The 20,605-nt window shown below is 36.1% G+C and overlaps 4 protein-coding genes across 6 annotated transcripts; 3 read left to right on the top strand and 1 right to left on the bottom strand.

Moving 5' to 3' along the window:
- Positions 1-579: 579 nt before the first annotated feature.
- Positions 580-4,638, top strand: LOC121787610 (3-isopropylmalate dehydrogenase, chloroplastic-like). Its single transcript, XM_042186391.1, has 7 exons — positions 580-925; positions 1,941-2,261; positions 2,346-2,507; positions 2,588-2,662; positions 3,390-3,499; positions 3,574-3,646; positions 4,186-4,638. The coding sequence occupies exons 1-7, from the start codon at positions 743-745 to the stop codon at positions 4,375-4,377; spliced, it is 1,116 nt and encodes a 371-aa protein (XP_042042325.1). The 5' UTR covers positions 580-742; the 3' UTR covers positions 4,378-4,638.
- Positions 4,639-6,553: 1,915 nt separating this feature from the next.
- On the top strand, positions 6,554-9,788 carry LOC121787493 (adenosine kinase 2). The gene is made up of 12 exons (XM_042186227.1): positions 6,554-6,717; positions 7,005-7,058; positions 7,661-7,707; positions 7,802-7,833; positions 7,914-8,015; positions 8,342-8,406; positions 8,491-8,567; positions 8,646-8,743; positions 8,817-8,887; positions 8,975-9,041; positions 9,119-9,302; positions 9,397-9,788. The coding sequence occupies exons 1-12, from the start codon at positions 6,635-6,637 to the stop codon at positions 9,537-9,539; spliced, it is 1,023 nt and encodes a 340-aa protein (XP_042042161.1). The 5' UTR covers positions 6,554-6,634; the 3' UTR covers positions 9,540-9,788.
- Positions 9,789-11,742: 1,954 nt separating this feature from the next.
- On the top strand, positions 11,743-13,122 carry LOC121786956. The gene has a single exon (XM_042185548.1). The coding sequence runs from the start codon at positions 11,743-11,745 to the stop codon at positions 13,120-13,122; it is 1,380 nt and encodes a 459-aa protein (XP_042041482.1).
- A 2,041-nt stretch (positions 13,123-15,163) lies between these two features.
- Positions 15,164-20,301, bottom strand: LOC121787631 (telomeric repeat-binding factor 2-like). Of its 3 annotated transcripts, none has more exons than XM_042186422.1 (8): positions 20,145-20,301; positions 19,479-19,644; positions 18,723-18,775; positions 17,665-17,752; positions 16,767-17,527; positions 15,682-16,221; positions 15,556-15,612; positions 15,164-15,476 (listed from the first exon to the last, which is right to left on the bottom strand). In XM_042186422.1, exons 2-8 carry the CDS (start codon positions 19,639-19,641, stop codon positions 15,330-15,332), a joined length of 1,809 nt encoding a protein of 602 aa, XP_042042356.1. In that variant the 5' UTR covers positions 19,642-19,644; positions 20,145-20,301; the 3' UTR covers positions 15,164-15,329. The 3 variants fall into 3 exon arrangements, with proteins under 3 accessions (XP_042042356.1, XP_042042358.1, XP_042042359.1); XM_042186424.1 differs by having other exon boundaries at positions 19,479-19,653; positions 20,145-20,289; XM_042186425.1 differs by lacking the exon at positions 20,145-20,301 and having other exon boundaries at positions 18,688-18,775; positions 19,479-19,574.
- Between the last annotated feature and the right edge of the window lie 304 nt (positions 20,302-20,605).

Below are 20,605 nucleotides of genomic sequence, written 5' to 3'. Positions count from 1 at the left end.
GAGTTTTGGCCTTTCCCTAACTACGGCATAATTCAAGCCGTAATTCAAACTAGAAGAATATCAAATTAATTCAGTCTCGAATAATCAAACATCCGCAAAACCACTATAACTACTTTGTAGCAAACAGATTGAGGTGAGTTGAGATTCAAAACCGGACCAAGTTGAGTTGGAGCATTCGTTTTTATAAATTTATCTAAATTTTTATTTGTTGTTTGAATTTCAAATCATTTTTTTTCTATTAGTAGAAATCACTTAAAATGCAATGAATACCCTTTTCTAAGCCTTTATTTTTCTGTCCAATTTTAGTACATTCCACAATGATTCTCATAAAATTGTATGGTCCAACTTAGCATTTATTCTTTTCAAATTAATAGATTAGATAAGACCACACCGTCCATTCGATTTGGTAGATAAATCCTTTATTCAATTTTGAGACAATTTACACATTAATTAGTTTTGGTTTTACAATTTTTTACATTTATATGTAACGAAATTAATTTCAAATAGTCTCGAACTAATATAATCTCTTACAAAAAAAGATATTTCAACCAACGAATAAATAGCAATGTTTGTAAGCGCTTTACAGCCGCTGACTCGACCTCTCACTTGCTAAAAAAGACGCCTCTTTTTTTCATGCTCCTATAATTTCATCATATAAATTCGACCACACTGAAATAAATCGAAATTGGCTAATTGAAGCAGCTCAAATTCGAGTTCGATAACCAGAAATCCATAGCAACCAATGGCGTCGCAGATCGTGAGACGGCTTGCTCGGAGCCGAGCCTCTGGAATTTTCTCCTCCGCGAGACCTACTTTTTTGGATCGGAGTTTTTCCTCGACGGAGGGATCTGAATCTGGCCTGATCCGCGCCACTCTTTTCCCCGGCGATGGAATCGGACCGGAAATCGCCGATTCGGTCAGACAGGTGCGCAGCCGATTTTTATCTGCGTATTTGTGTTGGTATGAAATGCTAGATTGGTGGTGATTGAGTTGTGTTGGTGAAATTGTGCGGGAATATGATGGTTATTCGTGATTTTATATTCGTTGGCTATTGATTGGTCTAGTGATGGAAATTAAGTTGTTTTCATTTATCTCTAGCTAGAATCTGATGGCTATTTAGGATGATGAAGGCAAATGATCATGAATTTTAACCTATCTCCTTGAATTTTTGTTTCTGTTATTGTTGATGCTGTGTTTTAAGGTGACATGATATATAGGCACAGAGAAAATAGGGCGGGCAAAACGCGAAGAATCTAGGAAATAGGAGACGATGTTTATGATATCTTAATTAGGCTGTCCATGCGTTATGAATTGATCCTATTGATTTTCTCCTATGCTACTGTATCGAAAAATATTTGTGATTCTGCAAGTTGCAAGTTCCATGCATACTGTGTCAGCCCCATGTGAAATACTTAAAATTGGTCCCAGATATGGTGAAACCAACTGTACCTCTTACAACTAGTTGAAATATCCGTCAGTCTCTTTCAGTGTCGGGATGCATTATTATAGACCATGCTGTATGGTTTAAAGTTGTTTTATTAGTTTTTTTTTTCAATTGACATGTGATGTGGTAGCATTCAAGTATGTTGATTTGGGTCATTGTCCTACAGCTTCAGGATGCTATATGGTTTGTGCTTAGTTTTGAAACAGCTAATAATAACTGATAAGATAATTTCAACTCAGTTTTAGAATCCTCAGTTTCAAGGGTGTCTGCTATTTATATCTTCATGTGGAACATACGACCAGTTTATGGAATACATAAGAACTTATAAACTATGAAATTTTAGGCCATCTTAGTTTTAGATTTTTCCATGACATATGTGGCATGATGCTGTGTTGTATGTCATACCATCTTTGTGTACTAAGGATTTCATAAAAAAGCGAGTTTTCCTGTTTAAAAGAGCTAATGTAAATCAAATGCAATGTTTGATGAAACTCAGATATTCAAAGTTGCTGATTGTCCAATTGAGTGGGAAGAACACTTTGTGGGGACAGAGGTTGATCCTAGAACCCAGAGCTTCCTAACATGGGAAAGTCTCGAATCACTGAGAAGAAACAAAGTTGGTCTGAAAGGCCCTATGGCCACACCAATTGGGAAAGGCCATCGGTCTCTGAACCTTACCTTGAGGAAAGAGCTCAATCTCTATGCAAACGTGAGACCTTGTTACAGCCTACCTGGATACAAGACTAAATATGATGATGTTGATCTCATTACTATTCGTGAAAACACAGAAGGCGAATATAGTGGACTTGAACATCAGGTATGATATCATATGGGACGTACCTGTATTGTAAAGCTACTCTTATTTAGTCAATTGAGTTTGTCTCCTTTTCATTCTATGTAGGTGGTGAGGGGTGTTGTTGAAAGTCTAAAAATCATCACACGTCAAGCTAGTTTGAGAGTTGCTGAGTATGCTTTCCACTATGCTAAGGCCCATGGTCGACAAAGAGTATCTGCTATACATAAGGCCAACATCATGCAGAAAACTGATGGTCTTTTCCTCAAGGTCTTCCGTCATTAATATACTAGAGGATTAATGTTTATTTTAGCTGCTTCAGCTTTTCAGTTTAATCTTTTGCACTGCAGTGTTGTCGAGAGGTAGCCGAAAAGTACCCGGAGATCACATATGAAGAAGTTGTCATTGACAATTGCTGCATGATGGTATGAGATTTTGCCTTCTGTACATATACGTAACTGTGGACTGTGGTACACACTCAGGAATTTGACCTTTCGTTTTTCAACATTTAATAAATGTGGATGCAGCTGAAAAAGGATCCATAATGAGGATGCAGTACTGGGATATAGCTGTATGTACAGTATAAAAATATAATTATATGTAATAATATGAGTACTTGTGTAACATTGGACAATACTAAAGTTTTAATAATTTAAGTTATAAATTTGAAATGAAATGAAAGTCTTGACAAATCATTGCACTGACATGTTATAAGTACTAGTAGTATTTTCTATTGAATGTGTGTAATCAGAAAATCAATGAAATTTGTAAATATATTAATATTAAATTATTATTCTTCACCATTATAGATCCTAATTTCCAAACCATGGCCATGGACAATACTCTATATAATACTTGGAAATTGCTAGCAATCTGTCATTACATGAATTCTAGCTGCTTGTATTTGTCTTTCTGAACTTCCTGTAGAGAAACTGCTTTCTCTGTCTCTCCGAAACCCTTTTTCTCTTTGAAAGAAATGGACACATATCTGGATTTCTCGATGCATTTTCTCTGCCCTCACCCATACCTATATCTGAAGGGCACATAAGTTTCATTTGAAGTGTTTGAGCATCATATGGGAGCTGCTATTAGGAAACTTTTGAGAAGCTTTTGCATCAGTCCCCTTTACAGTTTCATTTTTTCCATGCTCAGCTTGTGAAGAATCCGGCTCTCTTCGATGTGCTGGTGATGCCTAATCTTTACGGTGACATTATCAGTGACCTCTGTGCTGGCTTGATTGGAGGTTTAGGCTTAACTCCAAGGTATTTCCTTTTTATCTCATTTCCTATATATGTAAACCTACTCACATAATCACATTTTCTGCTATCGTTTACAGCTGTAATATTGGCGAGGGAGGCATTGCGCTCGCTGAAGCAGTACATGGTTCTGCACCTGATATCGCTGGAAAGGTATGAAACAACTAAACACATTTTCTTCTGCTCATTTTAATCCGCATATTTTGTTAAAATTACTTCTTTGAGCATGTTGAAGTCCTCTTTTCAGTCTTCCTTACATAAATATTCCCTCCGTCCCACCTCAAGTGATCAACTTTCCATTTTGGGTTGTCCCACCTCAAGTGACTGACTTCCTTTTTTATCTAAAAACAAAACTTCAACCATCTCTTACTTTATTCTCTCTCTTACTCTATTCTCTCTTACTTTTTCCTCTCTCATACTTATTCTCTCCACTTTAACTCAATACCTATCATTTTCTTAATTCTCGTGCCGAAAAGAAATCCATCACATGAGAGGGGACGGAGGGAGTACGAAATAATTCCATCTGTAGGTAACAATATTAATTTGAGCTAGAATTTTTACAACTATAATAGGTATAGCTATATCACATGACAACATCAAAAATGTATATTCATACTTGTTTTTTCATGTTTGGACAAGCTAGAATCAAGCTGCTTATTGAACACTTACCTAACGCCTTGTTATTGATGCAGAATCTGGCAAATCCGACAGCGTTGCTCCTTAGTTCCGTGTCTATGCTGCGGCATTTGGAGCTCCATGACAAAGCTGATAGGATTCAGGATGCTGTGCTGAAGACAATAGCAGAAGGGAAGTACAGAACTGGGGATCTTGGTGGCAAATCAACGACAACTGAGTTCACCAACGCAATCTGCGACCACCTCTGAACCAGCCCCAGCAGCGCCTGTACATTTTGATTATTCTTTTCTGCAGCAGTTCAACATGAGCCTGTTGACATATGTTTTCTTTCAGCAATTTTAGATTTGGTAGTGGTAACACATCGATTTCGCTTTGTCAGAAGCAAATAAAACCAATGCCCCTTCCCTCTTCAAGTGAATTTTTGGGGTAAATAATTCTACCTCTAAAACTAGCATTGTTTTGTTATGTCTCCTTTTTGTGAATGAAATGCCGAGACTCGTAGTTCGAAACCCTCTCACCGATTTTCAATGTAGTAGTACTACGATTTATTCATCCGTGCTCGGTTCATTATGGTGGTGTTCGGTTTCTAAGATAAAATAATACCAAGATTCAATCTAGGATTGAGTTGTGAGATTATTTTAGTCATAAGGGGTTAGCTGTGACTAATTATCCCATGATTATCCATCTAGGATTGAGTTATGGGGTTGAATCTCATAAACCAAACACACTACAAATTTAATCTTGGATATAATCTCGGATATAATCTTACAAACCGAACACCCCCTACGTGCACTCGTAACCATGGACAATATTTGATGCGGGCGAACTGGTTTGTGGACTGCAGAGTGGTCGAGGCTGTACAGTTTGAAATTTTTGAATCTGCAAATCATTTTCCTTGTTTTTAAAACTATTTTAACTGTTTCGTGGCTTAGCTTAATTTATGAGCGCGGTTGTTTGGGGTATGACGTGAAAGTTAGTGTGCCATGCATGTGTTATAAGTTTAATCCGAATTTGTGGTTTGCATATATCATAACTTGAACCATTATAATTGAACTATAAGTTAACGTAGAAATCATAATAATTATATAAAATAGGATATCTATATAAAATATGAAGCATTGCCTCTGTTTTATTTTCTAACTTGGAACCATTAGATTGAACTATGAGTTAATGTAGAAATCATTATAATTATACTCTCTTTCGTCCCACAAGAATATGTATTATTTCCTTTTTAGTCTGTCCCACAAGAATATGCATTTTCTAATTTTAGAAACTATTTTCTCTCTAATAAGGTGAGACATGTTCTCTACTAATAATACTTTAGTTACTTTTTTCTCTCCATCTCTCTTATTTAACTAAATTTGCATTAAAACCCGTGTCGAATTCAAAGTGTATTTTCTAATTATAGAAACTATTTTCTTTTTAATAAGGTTAGACTCGTTCTCCACTAATAATATTTTAATTACTTTCTTTTCTCTATCTCTTTCTTAATTTACCAATTTTACATTTAAATTCGTGTCGAATCCGAGTAAATATTATTTAGGGACTGAGGGAGTATAAAAGAGGGTAAATATGAGTTATTGTAGAAGTCATTTTCATTGTATAAGTTAGGTGAAATTTGTGGTCTGCGTTATAAAGCCATTCCTCTATTTTACTACTATATCTTAACTCCAACCATTAAATTGGAGTATTAATTTTGTTTATAGAATGTTACCATGTTTGAATGAATTTCCACTAATATTTTAGTGCAAAAGTCAGCAAATTAGGTAGATTATGTGGACCTTAGATACAAGTACAACACAACCAACTAACTACATCTACCATTTTTTATGAAAAAAAAGAAGAAAAACCCGTAATTTCTAATTTTTTAAAAATGCTTGCCGTGATAAATCTTCCTCCATTCCAAAGTAGTTGAAACATTTATTTTGAGCACGAAATTTAAAAATTTATATGTTAAAAAGATTAAAATAAAAGAAAGAATAAAATAAGAGATAAGATATTATTTTGTACCAAAAATAGAAATGACTCAATTACTTAGACAATGCAAAAGAGAATACGACTCAACTACTTCGAGCCTGATGAATGTTTGTCAAATTAGAGTTAATATTAAAATAAGAAAATGACATTCTACCTCTCATAGTATCAAAATGACATTTAAATTTATATTTATTTATATATAAGAAAAATGCGAACTATATAGAGTATAGACGATTAAGTAAATACTAGTATACTACTACTAGTAATAATTTTGTCTTTTTAGTAATGTGAAAAATAAAACTTCCACCAACAAAATCTCGACTTTCCACCCAATAAAATTAAATAAATAAATAATATTTCACCAACCCCCTCTTTTCCCCCAATTTTTATTTATATTTAACAGCTATATATATATATATATATATATATATATCTTCAACCTACACACCTACTTCACACTCAGCTCCCACTCTCTCAAATCTCCAGATTTTCTCCACGCGCATCTTTGATCCGAATTCGCGAGCTACGATGGCGTCGGAAGGAATTTTGCTCGGAATGGGGAATCCGCTCTTGGATATCTCCGCAGTCGTCGATCAAGATTTTTTAGACAAGTAATTTCTCCTGATCTTATTCCACTTAGTGATATCGATATCACATTGCTTTTTTGTTTCAACCTTTTGTGCTTTTTTCAGCTTGAGATCTGTTGTTTTGTTATTTTTGTTGTTTGTTTTTACGGATCTGAGTAGTTCTCGGTGTTTAGCTTGTTAATTTGTTGTGTTGTCAGCTCGGTTTAGTAGATCTCGGATTTGGAATGTGTAGATGTATGAATCGGTGTTGTAGTGGTTTGAATAATTGATTGGATTTATGATGAAGCTAATCCGCTTCCTTTGCTCGACAGGTACGATGTGAAATTGAACAATGCGATTCTGGCTGAGGACAAGCACTTGCCGATGTGAGTAGTTTGTTATTTGTTTTTCTGTTTTTGTTATTTTTGTGTATGGTATTGCAAACATGCAGTTGAGTTATTGAATTTGTTGCATACATTTTTGATCTGTATGTCTTTTGTTGATTTACTAGTATTTGAGCACCTTCAGGACTAGCGAGATTATGATAAAGTAAAACCTGAATTTGAAATAGCAGTATACAGACTACAGTATTAAAGACTTTTCTGATTATTCTTCATAATAATGATGATTTGAGTGTATCAAGCATTGTACCTATTAATAAGCTTAGTCATTTGAATTTGAATTAACTTCGTCTGAAACCATAGGAGAACATCAAATGTTAAGCTACAATCTGTCTGGCTCGGTAGGTTCCTACAATTGTGCTTCGTGAATTCGAGTATGATTACCTTGTCTAATTCTATATGCTTAGCATATAGAGCTACTGGATAATGGGACTTCACTTGGTAGTTGGTACTTCGTTTGATGTCTGGGAGCGATTCAATTGATAAGGGAAATAATTAGGAATTTGATTGTAACACGAGTAATTTTTCCTCTCAAAATGATTCATGTCATCAGGTCAGGGTGTAACTCTTCATTTATGGATTCTCAGGTACGAAGAAATGGCATCCAAGTTCAAAGTGGACTTCATTGCTGGAGGTATTATTGCATGAGCAACATTTGGTTCTCTGTTAATTTATTTTCAAATTATTATCAATTTTTACACGTGACTTGAATGGTTGTTGGGATGCAGGGGCTACTCAGAACTCAATCCGAGTTGCCCAGGTATATAATAATTTGTTATGGCTTCATAATTGCTTTTTAACTCTATTAGAGTATCTAAACTGTCAAGTTGTCATCTACAGTGGATGCTTCAAATTCCTGGTGCAACCAGCTACATGGGTTCCATTGGAAAGGACAAATTTGGGGAGGAAATGAAGAAAAATGCAAAGGAAGCTGGCGTTAATGTAAGTATAGTTAATAGTTCAATCTCTTTAAATTATTATGATCATCCTCTTCTTGATCATAATTTGCATTGCTATTAGTACTATCTATGATTTCTGCCAGTCAAGTTGAAAATCCTGTTGTTGTAATCAGCTTCCTTCCATGCATAATAATTGTTTAATTTTGTAGTCCTGTCATCATATATGTTCTAAAATTTAATATTCATTTATATTCCTCGTGAAATTTATCATTGTTACTATTATTATACATTTTTTCCAGATAATTGAGATTCCTGATTAGCGCGCAAATAACTGCTATCTTAATATCTTATTGTCACTTGGTCGAACAGGTTCATTACTATGAAGATGAATTGCCTACTGGCACTTGTGCTGTATGCGTGCTTGGTGGTGAAAGGTAATTGTACGTTTAGAAATTATCTATTTTTTACCTTTTATTTTCTGAAAAAAGCAATTTATTCAATTGAAAAATATATTGCAGGTCACTAATTGCCAACTTGTCAGCTGCCAATTGCTACAAACCCGATCATTTGAAGAAACCGGAAAACTGGGCTTTGGGTATATCTCTCATAATAGCACTATTTTGTCAAAAGATCACATAATTCTCCAGAACTAACTCGTTTAATCTTTTGACAGTGGAGAAGGCCAAATACTACTATATGGCTGGTTTTTTCCTCACCGTTTCCCCAGAATCTATCTTGCTTGTCGCTGAGCATGCAGCTGCTAACAACAAGGTCAGACTTCTAACTGTCAATTTGTGGTCTACTTCATTGTTGTGCTTTCTCCTAAACCTTCATGAACATGTAGATTTTTGCAACAAACCTGTCTGCTCCATTCATCTGTGAGTTCTTCAAGGATGCGCAAGAGAAAGTATTACCGTAAGGATGATTTTTCTACATTTTCTTGTCACTTTGATAATTGAAAAGTGGATATTGATTAAGGACGTGCTATTATTTGGATTTCAGGTACATGGACTTTGTTTTTGGAAATGAAACAGAAGCATTAACTTTCTCCCGAGTTCATGGCTACGAGGTAATGATTTCATTACACCAGATTCAGTAATGAGAGTACATGGACTTCGTGTATGACTATAAATTTTCTTTACGCAGACTGAAAACATTCAAGAAATAGCCTTGAAGATCTCCCAATTGCCAAAGGCATCTGGAACACACAAAAGAATTACTGTCATCACACAGGGTGCAGACCCCGTTGTGGTCGCAGAGGATGGAAAGGTTACGTTGATCCCGGTCATTCCATTGCCAAAAGAGAAACTCATCGATACCAACGGTGCAGGTGCGTTACTTCTTGCTTTTGATGTGGTTAAATAGTTAAAAAAATTGTAAAGAGCTACATCGTTTGAAACTCTTCGACATTTGCATTCTTGTAGGTGATGCGTTTGTTGGGGGATTTCTGTCACAATTGGTTCTTGAGAAGCCGATTGAAGAGTGCGTAAGAGCGGGTTGCTACGCAGCTAACGTGATTATCCAGAGGTCGGGTTGCACGTACCCAGAGAAGCCAGATTTTAAATAAGTCTCTTTAATTTCTATTCCTTCCTCCTAAATCCTAGTTGAATTTTGAAATGATGACAAACTTATACTATTATTCTTATCCGAGTTGTTTATGGGGAAACCTATCGTTTGAGACAATTAAGAGTGTTGTATCTTTTTTTTATTGTTCCTTTATTATCATATGTTATCTAAATCAACTGTTGCCATCTTTGAATAAGTGTTTTGTTGTATTGCTTATGTCTATTGCTAAATACTCATCTTTCTTGTGAAATCTGGGATTATAGCATCTATTTTAATTTAAATATTGTATAATTAAAATTTATCAATTGCTAGTGCTGTTATATGAATTAGGTCAAGTGCATACAGATTGTTTGATTTGTTGGATAATACTTGTAGTTGTGCAAAGTCAATCTAGAAATAATAACCATATTAATCCAATCTTGTATTATACTACTATTGTTTGTCACCATAACTTGTCAACGAGATACTAAACTATGGTTGATTTGATGATATTGAGTGATAGTTTGCCCATGCAATTAGAGGGTGATCATTCGAATTTCAGATCAAATATTTACCTAATTTGAACATAAAATAGATCTGAAAATTCAAACCAAATAAAAAATTAAAAATGGCAAAAGTTCCCAAAAAAATCTAAAATTCAGAATGTTAGTTATAATATACTACTACTACTCTAGTTAAAATTTATATATTTAATATTATTTGAATTCTTTCGATAAAAAAACCCATAGCCATACGGAAAATCCAGATTTTGAAAAATAATCTGATTTTATCCAAGTATAAAATAAATCTAAATTGAAGTGAATACTTATATTTAAATCAGTTCACTTATTCAAATTACAGATATTTTGGTTATCCCTGCCTAGATTGTCATCCAAGTTGGCTTGAGGGATATACTACAATTTACTCGCATTAAAAAAAAAACTGATTTGTTTTTTCTTTTATATGGATGGGTCTGCCACCTAACTTAACATTGATTGGGCTATCATTTATTCAATCAAACATATCATGGTCATAGCTAAATTGGTCATTTTCAAAAGGATTGCTAAATAGTCTCACACGATGGGTTTTGTTTTTCAACTATTAGGCTATTTTATCACCAAGTATTCAATTTTTTTTCAATTATTTTGCTAAAGAAATGAAAGGAACAAATAGCATACAAACTATATTACATATACCTTTAAATTTAACAGTAGTATGATATCGTAAGTAATTTTTGTAGTGTAATACAGTGTGTACGAACTTTATAATATTGTGATAGTGGTCCATAATATCGTGATAGTAAGTCGAATATTGAATATTGTTATTAATAGAGAAAAAATAGAAAATTAAAAACAGTGAACTACTAATCTAAAAATAGTGAATACCTTTTATAGGAGAAAAATTGAGATATTTTAAGCTCAAAATGGAATTTATCAAAAAGTAATCTCATTTTATAAACTTGACATTACTAGAACTCACACCTAGCATTATTTATCAGGTATATACTCATCTTTATCTCAAATTATGTGTTAAGTGAGTAGGTTTTTTGAAACTAGAATTAAGAAAAATGAATAAAATAGAACATGAAACAAAAATGAACATAGAATAATATAAAAAAGATTAAATAATTGATTTTAGCAAAACAGGAAACGTATCATTTATTTGAAACGCCCCATAATACAAATCACTTACTTGTTTAACACAAATTCTTATTGAAATACCTCCCTATGTACATTGGAATATGAAAATCGTTAATTTAGGTGTTAATAATTGAGTTGAACTGAATTTGTTGTCTTGCTGTATCGAGATTTGCCAGCAAAGCCTTTGCCCTCTCACAAATTGAGTCATTATTTTATACACCAATAATTATCAGTCAAAGCCATACTAATATTGTTATTTTAATATTTTTAGCTAAAGTAAGACCTCAACATTCTCAGATGTCAATCCATTAACTACCAACAGCTAAAATTATTAAAAATAAGCAACCATATTACTATTATTGTCACAATTAATAGTAATATATTATTTCCAAAAAAGAAAAAAATAACTTATCATCATTTATTATTCTATAAAATTCCAATTAAAGCAAATGAAGCTTTTTGGAAAGAGAGAGAGTGTGAGCTTCCTATTTTCTTTTGTTTTTGTTTTAATTTCAAAATCCCCAAATTGAAGATCGAAAAATTCCACAAACCCCAAATCCCCAAATCCAGAAACCCTCCTCCGCCATGGACGACCACCGCGCTCCTCCGCCGCTCCTCCGCCACACCACCACCGCGCAAATCCTCCGCCACACCTCATCATTGTTCTATTCCCACCTTCTCACCTTCGTCTTCCTCTCCTCTCTCCTCCTCACCTTCCGCTCCAATGTCCAGAGCGCCTCCTATTACCTCTCCTCCCTCATCGACAGCGACCCCTCCTTGAAATCCCTCCTCTCTCGCCTCGATTTCTCCGCCTCCTCCCATCTCCACCACCGCCACCACCCCCCGCTCCGCCGCCGCCGCCGTGCCTTCCTCCACCTCTCCCGCGTTGGAACCCTCGACGACGACTTCTTCTCCGGCGATTCCGATTTCGATCGCTCGTTATTCCACCCTTCCTCGAGGAAGCACGTCGCCAATTCCACCTCCGTCGTCCTCTCCGATTTCAATCCGGATTACGGATTCTCTGATTCGGTCATGGATAACGGTATTTCTTTCCCCAAATTGATTAAACCTGGGGTTTTTAGCTTCAAGCCTGAATTTAAGAAGAATGTCACTCTATTGGAGGAAGATGATTCCAAATTCGTCGAGAGCAGGGTGGATGATGGTAAGGCGGTGTTGGATTTGGATTTCCTGATCAAGGGTTTTGAATTGGGGAATCGCGATGTGTCGTCGCTCTTCTTCTTGGCTGGTGTTTTGTCGGCTGCTTATGCTTATGTTGTGCTTGCTTTCATTGTTACATACACATGGGGGAATGGGATCATCTTCCTCAAAGTGGTGGATCATTTGGTGGGGAATCAGAGATCCTTTTTTCGAACAGTTTGGGACGGATCGAACATCGGATTGAAGCGGCTCTCAGGGTTTGTGCTGATGAAATGGGCTGTGAAGGATGCTCTAGCTCAGCTAATGGGTATATTCTTCTTTGGCGAGATTGAGGATCAGTATGTTTTCTTCAAAGTGTTCTTGAGGATGAAGTTTATGCCGTTTGCTAATGTAGCGCCGTGGGTGATCGGGCACGAGTGGGAGAGCGCAGGGTTCATGGCGGTTTGGTTCTTGAGCGACGTGTTGCTTGGCTTGCTGTTTGCTGTGGGTTCATGGGTAGCCATTGTCGATTCAAGACGGGGTGGGAGGGAGATTGTGAGAGAAGGGTGTCACATGCTGGTTGCTTTGTTCTACCCTGCATTTGAGATGAGGTGGATGGAAGTCATTGTTTGTGGATCAGTCGGGAAGTGGGCGTTGAGGCGAGTGTTTGGGGATTTCGTGGTACTCGTTTTCCAATCATCCATGGAGGTGTATTTCATGGTGGCTTGGTTGGTGTTCTACCTTGCAGCAAGACACAAGGATGATACTTCACTCGGGAGAACGTTCGGGCGGCGCGAATTGGAAGGTTTTCTTGAGGTTGCTAGGTGATTGATATTTGATACTGATCAGATGATAATTTGGTAGAAAAAGGGGTTAAAATCTGTGTCTCGTGCGAAAAAAAAGTAGTTGTAACATGCTCAGTTGCAATATGCTGAAATAGAGGTAAGAAATCTTTGGTGCTTTTGCTGTTGAATTTGCAACAGAAAAAGATAAATTTGAATGAGCACTGCCATTTGTTTTGGTGATTATGCTTTTGTATGTACGATGATATATGAGGTCATATGTTGTAAGTCTTCTCACATAAATTCCATGATGTATATACACCTTTTCAGCCTCTGGCTTTGTTCTTCTTGTCTTGAAGAATTTGTTGTTTCTTTAGTATGGTCTAAATAGTTGTGAATGTGAGTATAAACTTAAAGGGAATTTGGATTTCATTTCTTCTTTTTTCATTGATTAGATTCTTTGCTTATACTGAGTTTTCTTCTATGCGGTTAATGTTGTATTGGCATTGGCATTGGCATTGTTGTGTAGCTACTACCACTGCACCTTTCCCTTGTTAAGGTTAAGTGCGATTTTTTTTTTCAGTACGTGATTTAAGAAAGTGGTGTTAATTAGTTTGTTATTTGGAGATAGAATATTGAAAGTGTTGATTGTTGCCGAAAAAGTGTTGACCCACTTTGTTCCAAAAAAGAATACGAATCACTTAGTTAAGGAATGGAGCGAGTAATAATTTTATATGAATCCCACTTTATTATAGAGAAAAAAGTTACCTATATTAGAAGGTTAATAATTTTAAGATACGGAGGAAGCATAAATTTTGTCAGAAGAGCTAATAGTGTGTGCATTGGGATAGTGTTGATTCTTGAATGAATATGAGCTTGGCTTTACTAATGTTGGGTACTTGGATTCATTGAAATCACCATTAATTTCCATACATACAAACCACATGAATAGAATCAAGTATTTGAATTGATCTTTTAATTCGGAATGACATTTGCATATTCTCAAACCTCTATTTCAGACAGCAAACAAATTATGGATACAATGATCACTAGACAAAATCATAAGCCATAAACTTCATCTCATAAAGGCTAGAAATCAAGTTAAATGACACATGAGCAAAGAATAATGCATTAGCTATCCAACTAATGAATTAGTAGTTAAATCAAATTTAATAATCAATTAAGTGTTAAATAGTATTCCCTCCGTTCACAAAAAATAGTCTCATTTGTGGACGGCACGCCCCGCACGGGTGAGTAAAAGAGGAGAAAAAGTTGATAAAGTAAGAGAGATAAACTTTTCATTTTTAAAAATGAGATTATTTTGTTGTGGACATCCTAAAATGGTAAAAGGAGACTATTTTTCGTGGACGGGGGAGTAGTTAGTAATCCCTCCGTCCCATAAAAATATAAGAGGATGAGATGACACGGAAATTAAGACAAAATTGATAAAGTAAGAGAGAGGATGAGAATGGTATGATAAAGTAAGAGAAATGAGAATGATAATTAAAGTAGAGTTACTGGATAGTGGGACATATATTATTAAATTGATATTTACTTTCTAAAAATGGAATGCACATATTTTTGTGGGGCGAACAAAAATGGAAAATGAACATATTTTTATTGGACGGAGGGAGTATGATTTTTAATTTTTTTATACAAGGATCAATTTCCAGCACTCGACTTATTCCAAGTCAAAATATTGTGTTTATTTTGAGTTTTTAATCTTATTTTATTCATTGATTAAAGAGTACTTATAACATAATACTACTTCAATAGACAAAAAAATTTATAAATAATATAATATCTGTGGCTGCTGGAATTTGAGCTCAGATCTCCACGGCCACAACATGGAATTCTTACCACTAGACTGCAACCACATATTGTAGTGTAAGTTTGTGATAACAATGTATTTTGACTTGTAAGTCTAAATGGAAAATAAAATAGACAACAATGTTCCGTCATATTCCCACTTTTGATCATTTCTCAGGAAGGATCAATAATGATCTTTATTTATGCAGCCATTTGAACTAGCTGGACATATAATTAATAATAATAACAAAAACTGAGAGTAGAAAATAACAGCGATATTAGGTAAGAAGCAAGCGTTGTAACATTGTTTAAAAATCAGTCAAAAAACTCCGAAACAGTTGAAAATCAATAAAACATCATCCATGGTTAGGTGAAGGATGTACAACATATGCCTTTCTCATTTCCCATTAACACTACTCAGGATTCCTCTGTAGTCACTCAGCGTTATGTCCGTCTAGTCGAATCGCGCGTAGCAGCCTTCACCGCCCCCCTCTCACCTTTCGGATAAGGGTGCATTGTCGCCAGTTCACAGATGCGGCGCAGGATGGGCTTTGGCAGAGGCCGCCACGCCACATTCCGTTTCTTTTCTCCCTGTTAAAACACCCCGATTTTGTTTCAATACGCAATGTTATTATAACGGTTGGAGATGATAAATAGAAATATGCATAACCTGCTGACTCCGTTGTTCCTGCATACCGCTGGCTTTCAACAGATTCCGCCATTTGTCCTGCACAAATTGACAAGCAACGATAGTATCGTACGACATGTACGGGGATGGAAGAGAGAGGAATTTGACCTTGAGATCTACGGACGTGCGATGAGCGGATGCAGCAAAGAAGAGCTTCTTTATTCGACTCCATCTACCAACTCCGTATTGGGAAACACCTTCGATTAATTTTCTGACCTCAGAAATAGTCCATAGCCTATGATGCTTCCTACGGCCACTAGCTTCCTCAGAGCTCTCACCTGTTAAAGTGTCGTCTCTTTTCTTGTGATGCACCACAGCAAGGCGGCGGTCGTCCCTCTTTTTTGGACTCTCTGTTGTAAAACAGTCATCCCTTTTTTTCCGAATTACAGCAAGGGCTAAGTCGTTTCTTTTCTTCTGATTTGTGGCTGCTGCAGGGACATTCTTTTTCTTTGATGGAGATTCTGTAACAAAAACGTCTGTTTTTTTCTGACCCATGCTGCAATCACCTCTTTTTCTTGATGGAGCTTCTGCACAATCACCTTTTTTCTTATGTTCAAGTGCCGGGACACATTTGTCGGATTTATTGTTTAGAGCAGCATACTTCCCTTTCGACTTGGTCACTGGATTTCTACAATCCACATGCTGCACCTGCTCACATAATATTTGAATTCAACAGCTAGTCAGCTACATAAGTATTTAAATCTCAGGAGGTGGTTGTTTTGATGGTTTTGAGAAAAAATAATAGTACATGAAACTAGGTAAAAGCAAGTGAGAATAGGAATGTGGAAAGTATTTTGATTTCCCATTTTATTGGGGAATAAACATAAGAGAGATTAACTTTCACCCAACTACGAAGCGCTCATAAGTCTAACATTGAGTACCAAAACATTAATGTGATTCACTGATCGTAATAGGTAATCTACTCAAAGTTGTTCAATAACCACACTCGCAATAAATCCCTACAGACATCAACTCCAAAAGGAAAAAACATTTGATCAGGATATGTCATTCAAACCACGAACGAACAAGTACATGGACAGAACATAATTTTTTTTAAAGAGATTGAAAAAAGAAAATTTAAGTAACTCGAACCCTGACAAAGAACACATGTATAGGAGTAGGGAGTAAAACAGTTCCGAGTCTTCGTGACCATAACATACCTGTAACAAAGTGTAGTAGGTTCAAGAACTTACCGTATCAATTGATTGACTCTCTGAACGTTCTTGGTTAGCTAAAGAGCCAAAGGGAACTTGAATTGCTATGACAGAGAACTCCTCTGGATCCTCAGGAGGTACTTTAATTGCTTTAGGTCCCACATGACACTTCCTACGTTCTTTACCTCCAAGAGATTTGTCCTTGATGGTAGAAGAAGAAGCCTCTCGTTTTCTTTTAGAATATGTTGGAATGGGGTTAGCTAATCCATCAATGTACCTTTGTGTGGGCTTGCGTGATCTTTTTTGTGTAAGGACATTACTGCTACTTTCTTGAACTGGCGATGTTGCTACTATCTGCTGCCCCTCAATTGCATTAGTAGCATCATTTTGGCCCGACAACTCAATTTCATCATTTCTTATAGTCTTTGAGCTGTAAAACATCTTATCAGCTAGGGAGAATGTTCCGTCATTCTCATCGGACAGAACTTCTAGAAAAGAAGAGCTTGAACTGTTCCGAGACTTTCCAGAATTTTGCAAACTACACGATCTGGGTGAAACTGTAGGGTTGCCCTCATCCAATGTTTCACACCCAAGGCGAATAAGAGTACCACCGAATTTGGAGCTCTCGGCCTTATGATTAGTCTGGCACTTCCGCAAATCACCTGCTCTATATAGATCCGACCTACAGCCAGTGTCAGAACCATCAGTAGACACTTGAATTTGACAGTCTGAGGCTGAAGCCTGCAAACCTTCACTTGAACCATAATCCAAATTTGTAATACTTTCTGCAAACTCAACACCTGAATCCAGTAACACAATTCTAATTATTTCTGCATAGCTAAGAATTGATATGGGGGTGCAACTTGCAAGAAAGAGACACCACACAACACTTGTGATCAATCAAGTAAGAATAGTGAGCAGAAACAAGAGAGTGTACCGAGAAGGTACTCATCATCCATGTTACAAAAATCATTCTCTAGTCGGAAGTATCCATCTTCAGCTTCAATAGGCATTGCATTGAGTACCTACATGTGAACCATATATATTAACAAATAAAATTATATATAAGCAGATACATTAGAAGACAATCAATTTATTCTCCAACTCCAAAACTCAGATATCTTAGTTAGCAAAGCATACTGGTCAACAAACTCGCTAAAATCATACTCTCAGATAGAGGGGACATATGGGCAAGAATTGGACAACCAACCCCCTCTCTTTCAACTTTCCACTAGAGCTATATATTTACTCATCATTTGATCTTCATTGACAAGTTATCTGCAAGAACATACAATGTGCATAACATCCAATAAACTTATCAAATGGATTTTTTTGTGGTTTGTTTGTTATTCATTTGATTTGTAATTATCTCCATTTCATTACGTTTGGGTCTCACTTGTGTAGTTGTTTTGTCCATGGGTATACTCCAACATTCACTATTCCTAAATTAAATAAGTACAGTAGTGGAATATCTTAATTTCAGTTTCCATTTATGATTGTTATACGTGAGAATCTTCAGTTTTTGCTGTTCAAGTAGCAATATTTATTTTATCTTACTTGGCTTCTATAGACTAATTATTTTAGAACTCGAATTTGCTTCCCACTCCCTCCAACCAAAAATTTATGGCTGCACATTTGTGACTTCCATCTAATTGGATATGATGAGCTCTTTCAAATATATGAATCACAAATACGTGATTTAAGTGTGATATTCAATGAGCATGAGCAAGGCACTCTAGGGTCCTAAACCATATAATAAGACATGGGGAAAACATATGCTAAAGGCAATGTCATAAGATGAGTCAGACACATAAAAAAAGATATGGGAAATAACTAAGAAACATGTAATTTAATTATCTAAAGCAAGCATTAGCTTCACATATTATCATACATGGATCTATAAAAACCAAGCAAGAAGTCATGAATAGATTATAGCACTCTTTAAAGGATCTGGGTCAACCATTAGTTAAGGACGAATAACCAATTATGACATACTTCTCCATTTAGAATATCTTTCCCTTCCCGAGCAATACCAGTATCCGACCCACCTGCATAAAGCCACACAGTTACATGCAATGGCATGTGACATCCAGTGAATACTCATGCAATCATTAAGAAGACAAATAAATAAATATCTAAAACACAGAAGAAATAGCTTCAATATTTTATTATGGAAACAGAGAGGGTTATCTTCTAACTGCTGATGGTTACAAGATACTCATTAATGAATCTACTCCGAAAGAATTAATTGGGGCCATACAATCTTATCCTAGACAAGCATGGCAATCGACTACATTAGTAGCTACTAATGACAAAATTTCACAAAAAGAATTACTTGACATCAAAAAGTATGGAAAACATCTAAAATTACAATTTCTAGTACTTGCCATGTCGCTTAGACTTGGGAAGTGTATCCTATGTTTAAAATATTAGGGCAGAAGGAAAACTTTAAGAAGAATCCGAAACAAGTAAACCATAACGAGGATACCTCTAAACATACACATGCATATTTTTCTGATTTAATAAATCAAGTTCTGATTTAACTGCTAAATCAAACCAGTATCCTAAAAAAAACTTATTTAGCATCCCCTTCCCCAATTTCAACAAGCATAAAATGCCTCACTACAGTCTTTTCAATTCAGTCATGTTATCTTAAATCGGCACAAGGATGCATTCAATTACTTAATAATTTTACTAATCAGCGATAGAACGAGCAAAGAGGAGTTTCCACTGCTAGTTCTTAAACTGTACCAGAACTGCAGGAAACAGGTACTATGGCCATTGCATTCTTTGCGATCTTCTCATCGAAACATATGACATTATCCATCGACAGATGCCCGTCTTGTGGGGGTTCTACAAGCAGATCCTCAACATCAATTGTCCCATCTTCCAGCCCCGGATCTCCATTCTCCATGGCCTGATAATACTATCGATAATGAGAAAATAAGTAATACGCAGCTCTTCACGGATCAGCATGCAAGAAAGTTGATAAATTGGGAATAAAAACAGAAAGCAGTCCCAAATGCAATCGCACCCTATCTTGCAATGCATGCTGCTTCATACAAAACACTCCACAAATTCACAATCACATAATCAAGGGCCTTTAATTATTCTTACATCTTTGCTCCGTAAAAAGGCATGAAAACAAATCCCTAGCTATGAAATAGTTATGCCTCTACCGGATCATAAACACCAAAGCATATAATTGCATTGAGAATCGATCAAATTTGAGCGCACAGACACAAAATTCAACCTAAATTTATCCACTCGCAGCAATTGGAATCCAAATAGATTCACATGGACAAATCGTTGATCCAGACAGACATTGCAACAACAAAATGCAGGAATTGAAGGATACGGAAAGCGCATTACATGCTATCCACGCGAAAAACAAACGAAAAAGGAGAGAGGACTGACCGAGAAACGCCTGAATCACTGAGCGATTCCTCCTCGGAGCGGGTGGAGAGAGAGAGAGAGCAGAATGAGTAGAGTGACGCAATATATTCGACGGAATCGAAAGTAGTGCTTCAAAGCTGTATTGGAATGTGGGGTTTGGGGTCCGCAGTTATTGAATTTGTTGTTGAGAGAGAGAGTGTGATGTTTAGTCACGCTTAACTGTTTTTTCATTAATTAATGATTGATTGCTAAAGTCGTGTTTCGTCTTTATTTCAGAGTATATATCATATGTCGCGACTCTATTTATAAAGGTTACTACAATGTTTTTTCAGTGGAATTAACCCTATTTGGTTGGACTTCACTTGAGGGTGCGGATCTTCCATTGCATGATAGCAAGCCACTGCGGATTGAGCCGTTTGCACATAGCGGTTAAGATCACATGAAATCGGCCAATTTGGGAGCATCACATTGACATCGGTCAT

This window comes from Salvia splendens, chromosome 22 (assembly GCF_004379255.2).
Source record: "Salvia splendens isolate huo1 chromosome 22, SspV2, whole genome shotgun sequence".
Taxonomy (NCBI): Eukaryota; Viridiplantae; Streptophyta; class Magnoliopsida; order Lamiales; family Lamiaceae; genus Salvia; species Salvia splendens.
The sequence above is the reverse complement of the archived record's forward strand: the minus strand, read 5'-3'. Positions and strand labels throughout refer to the sequence as shown.

Coding starts and splice junctions, on each gene's coding strand:
- LOC121787610 (XM_042186391.1), top strand. CDS start 743: ATGGCGTCGCAGATCGTGAGACGGCTTGCTCGGAGCCGAGCCTCTGGA. Junction 2,262..2,345: donor ATAGTGGACTTGAACATCAG/GTATGATATCAT, acceptor CATTCTATGTAG/GTGGTGAGGGGTGTTGTTGA. Junction 2,508..2,587: donor CTGATGGTCTTTTCCTCAAG/GTCTTCCGTCAT, acceptor TTTGCACTGCAG/TGTTGTCGAGAGGTAGCCGA.
- LOC121787493 (XM_042186227.1), top strand. CDS start 6,635: ATGGCGTCGGAAGGAATTTTGCTCGGAATGGGGAATCCGCTCTTGGAT. Junction 8,407..8,490: donor TGCGTGCTTGGTGGTGAAAG/GTAATTGTACGT, acceptor AATATATTGCAG/GTCACTAATTGCCAACTTGT. Junction 9,042..9,118: donor CCCGAGTTCATGGCTACGAG/GTAATGATTTCA, acceptor TTCTTTACGCAG/ACTGAAAACATTCAAGAAAT.
- LOC121786956 (XM_042185548.1), top strand. CDS start 11,743: ATGGACGACCACCGCGCTCCTCCGCCGCTCCTCCGCCACACCACCACC.
- LOC121787631 (XM_042186422.1), bottom strand. CDS start 19,641: ATGGAGAATGGAGATCCGGGGCTGGAAGATGGGACAATTGATGTTGAG. Junction 17,528..17,664: donor GGATGATGAGTACCTTCTCG/GTACACTCTCTT, acceptor TACTGGATTCAG/GTGTTGAGTTTGCAGAAAGT. Junction 15,477..15,555: donor AGGAACAACGGAGTCAGCAG/GTTATGCATATT, acceptor GTGTTTTAACAG/GGAGAAAAGAAACGGAATGT.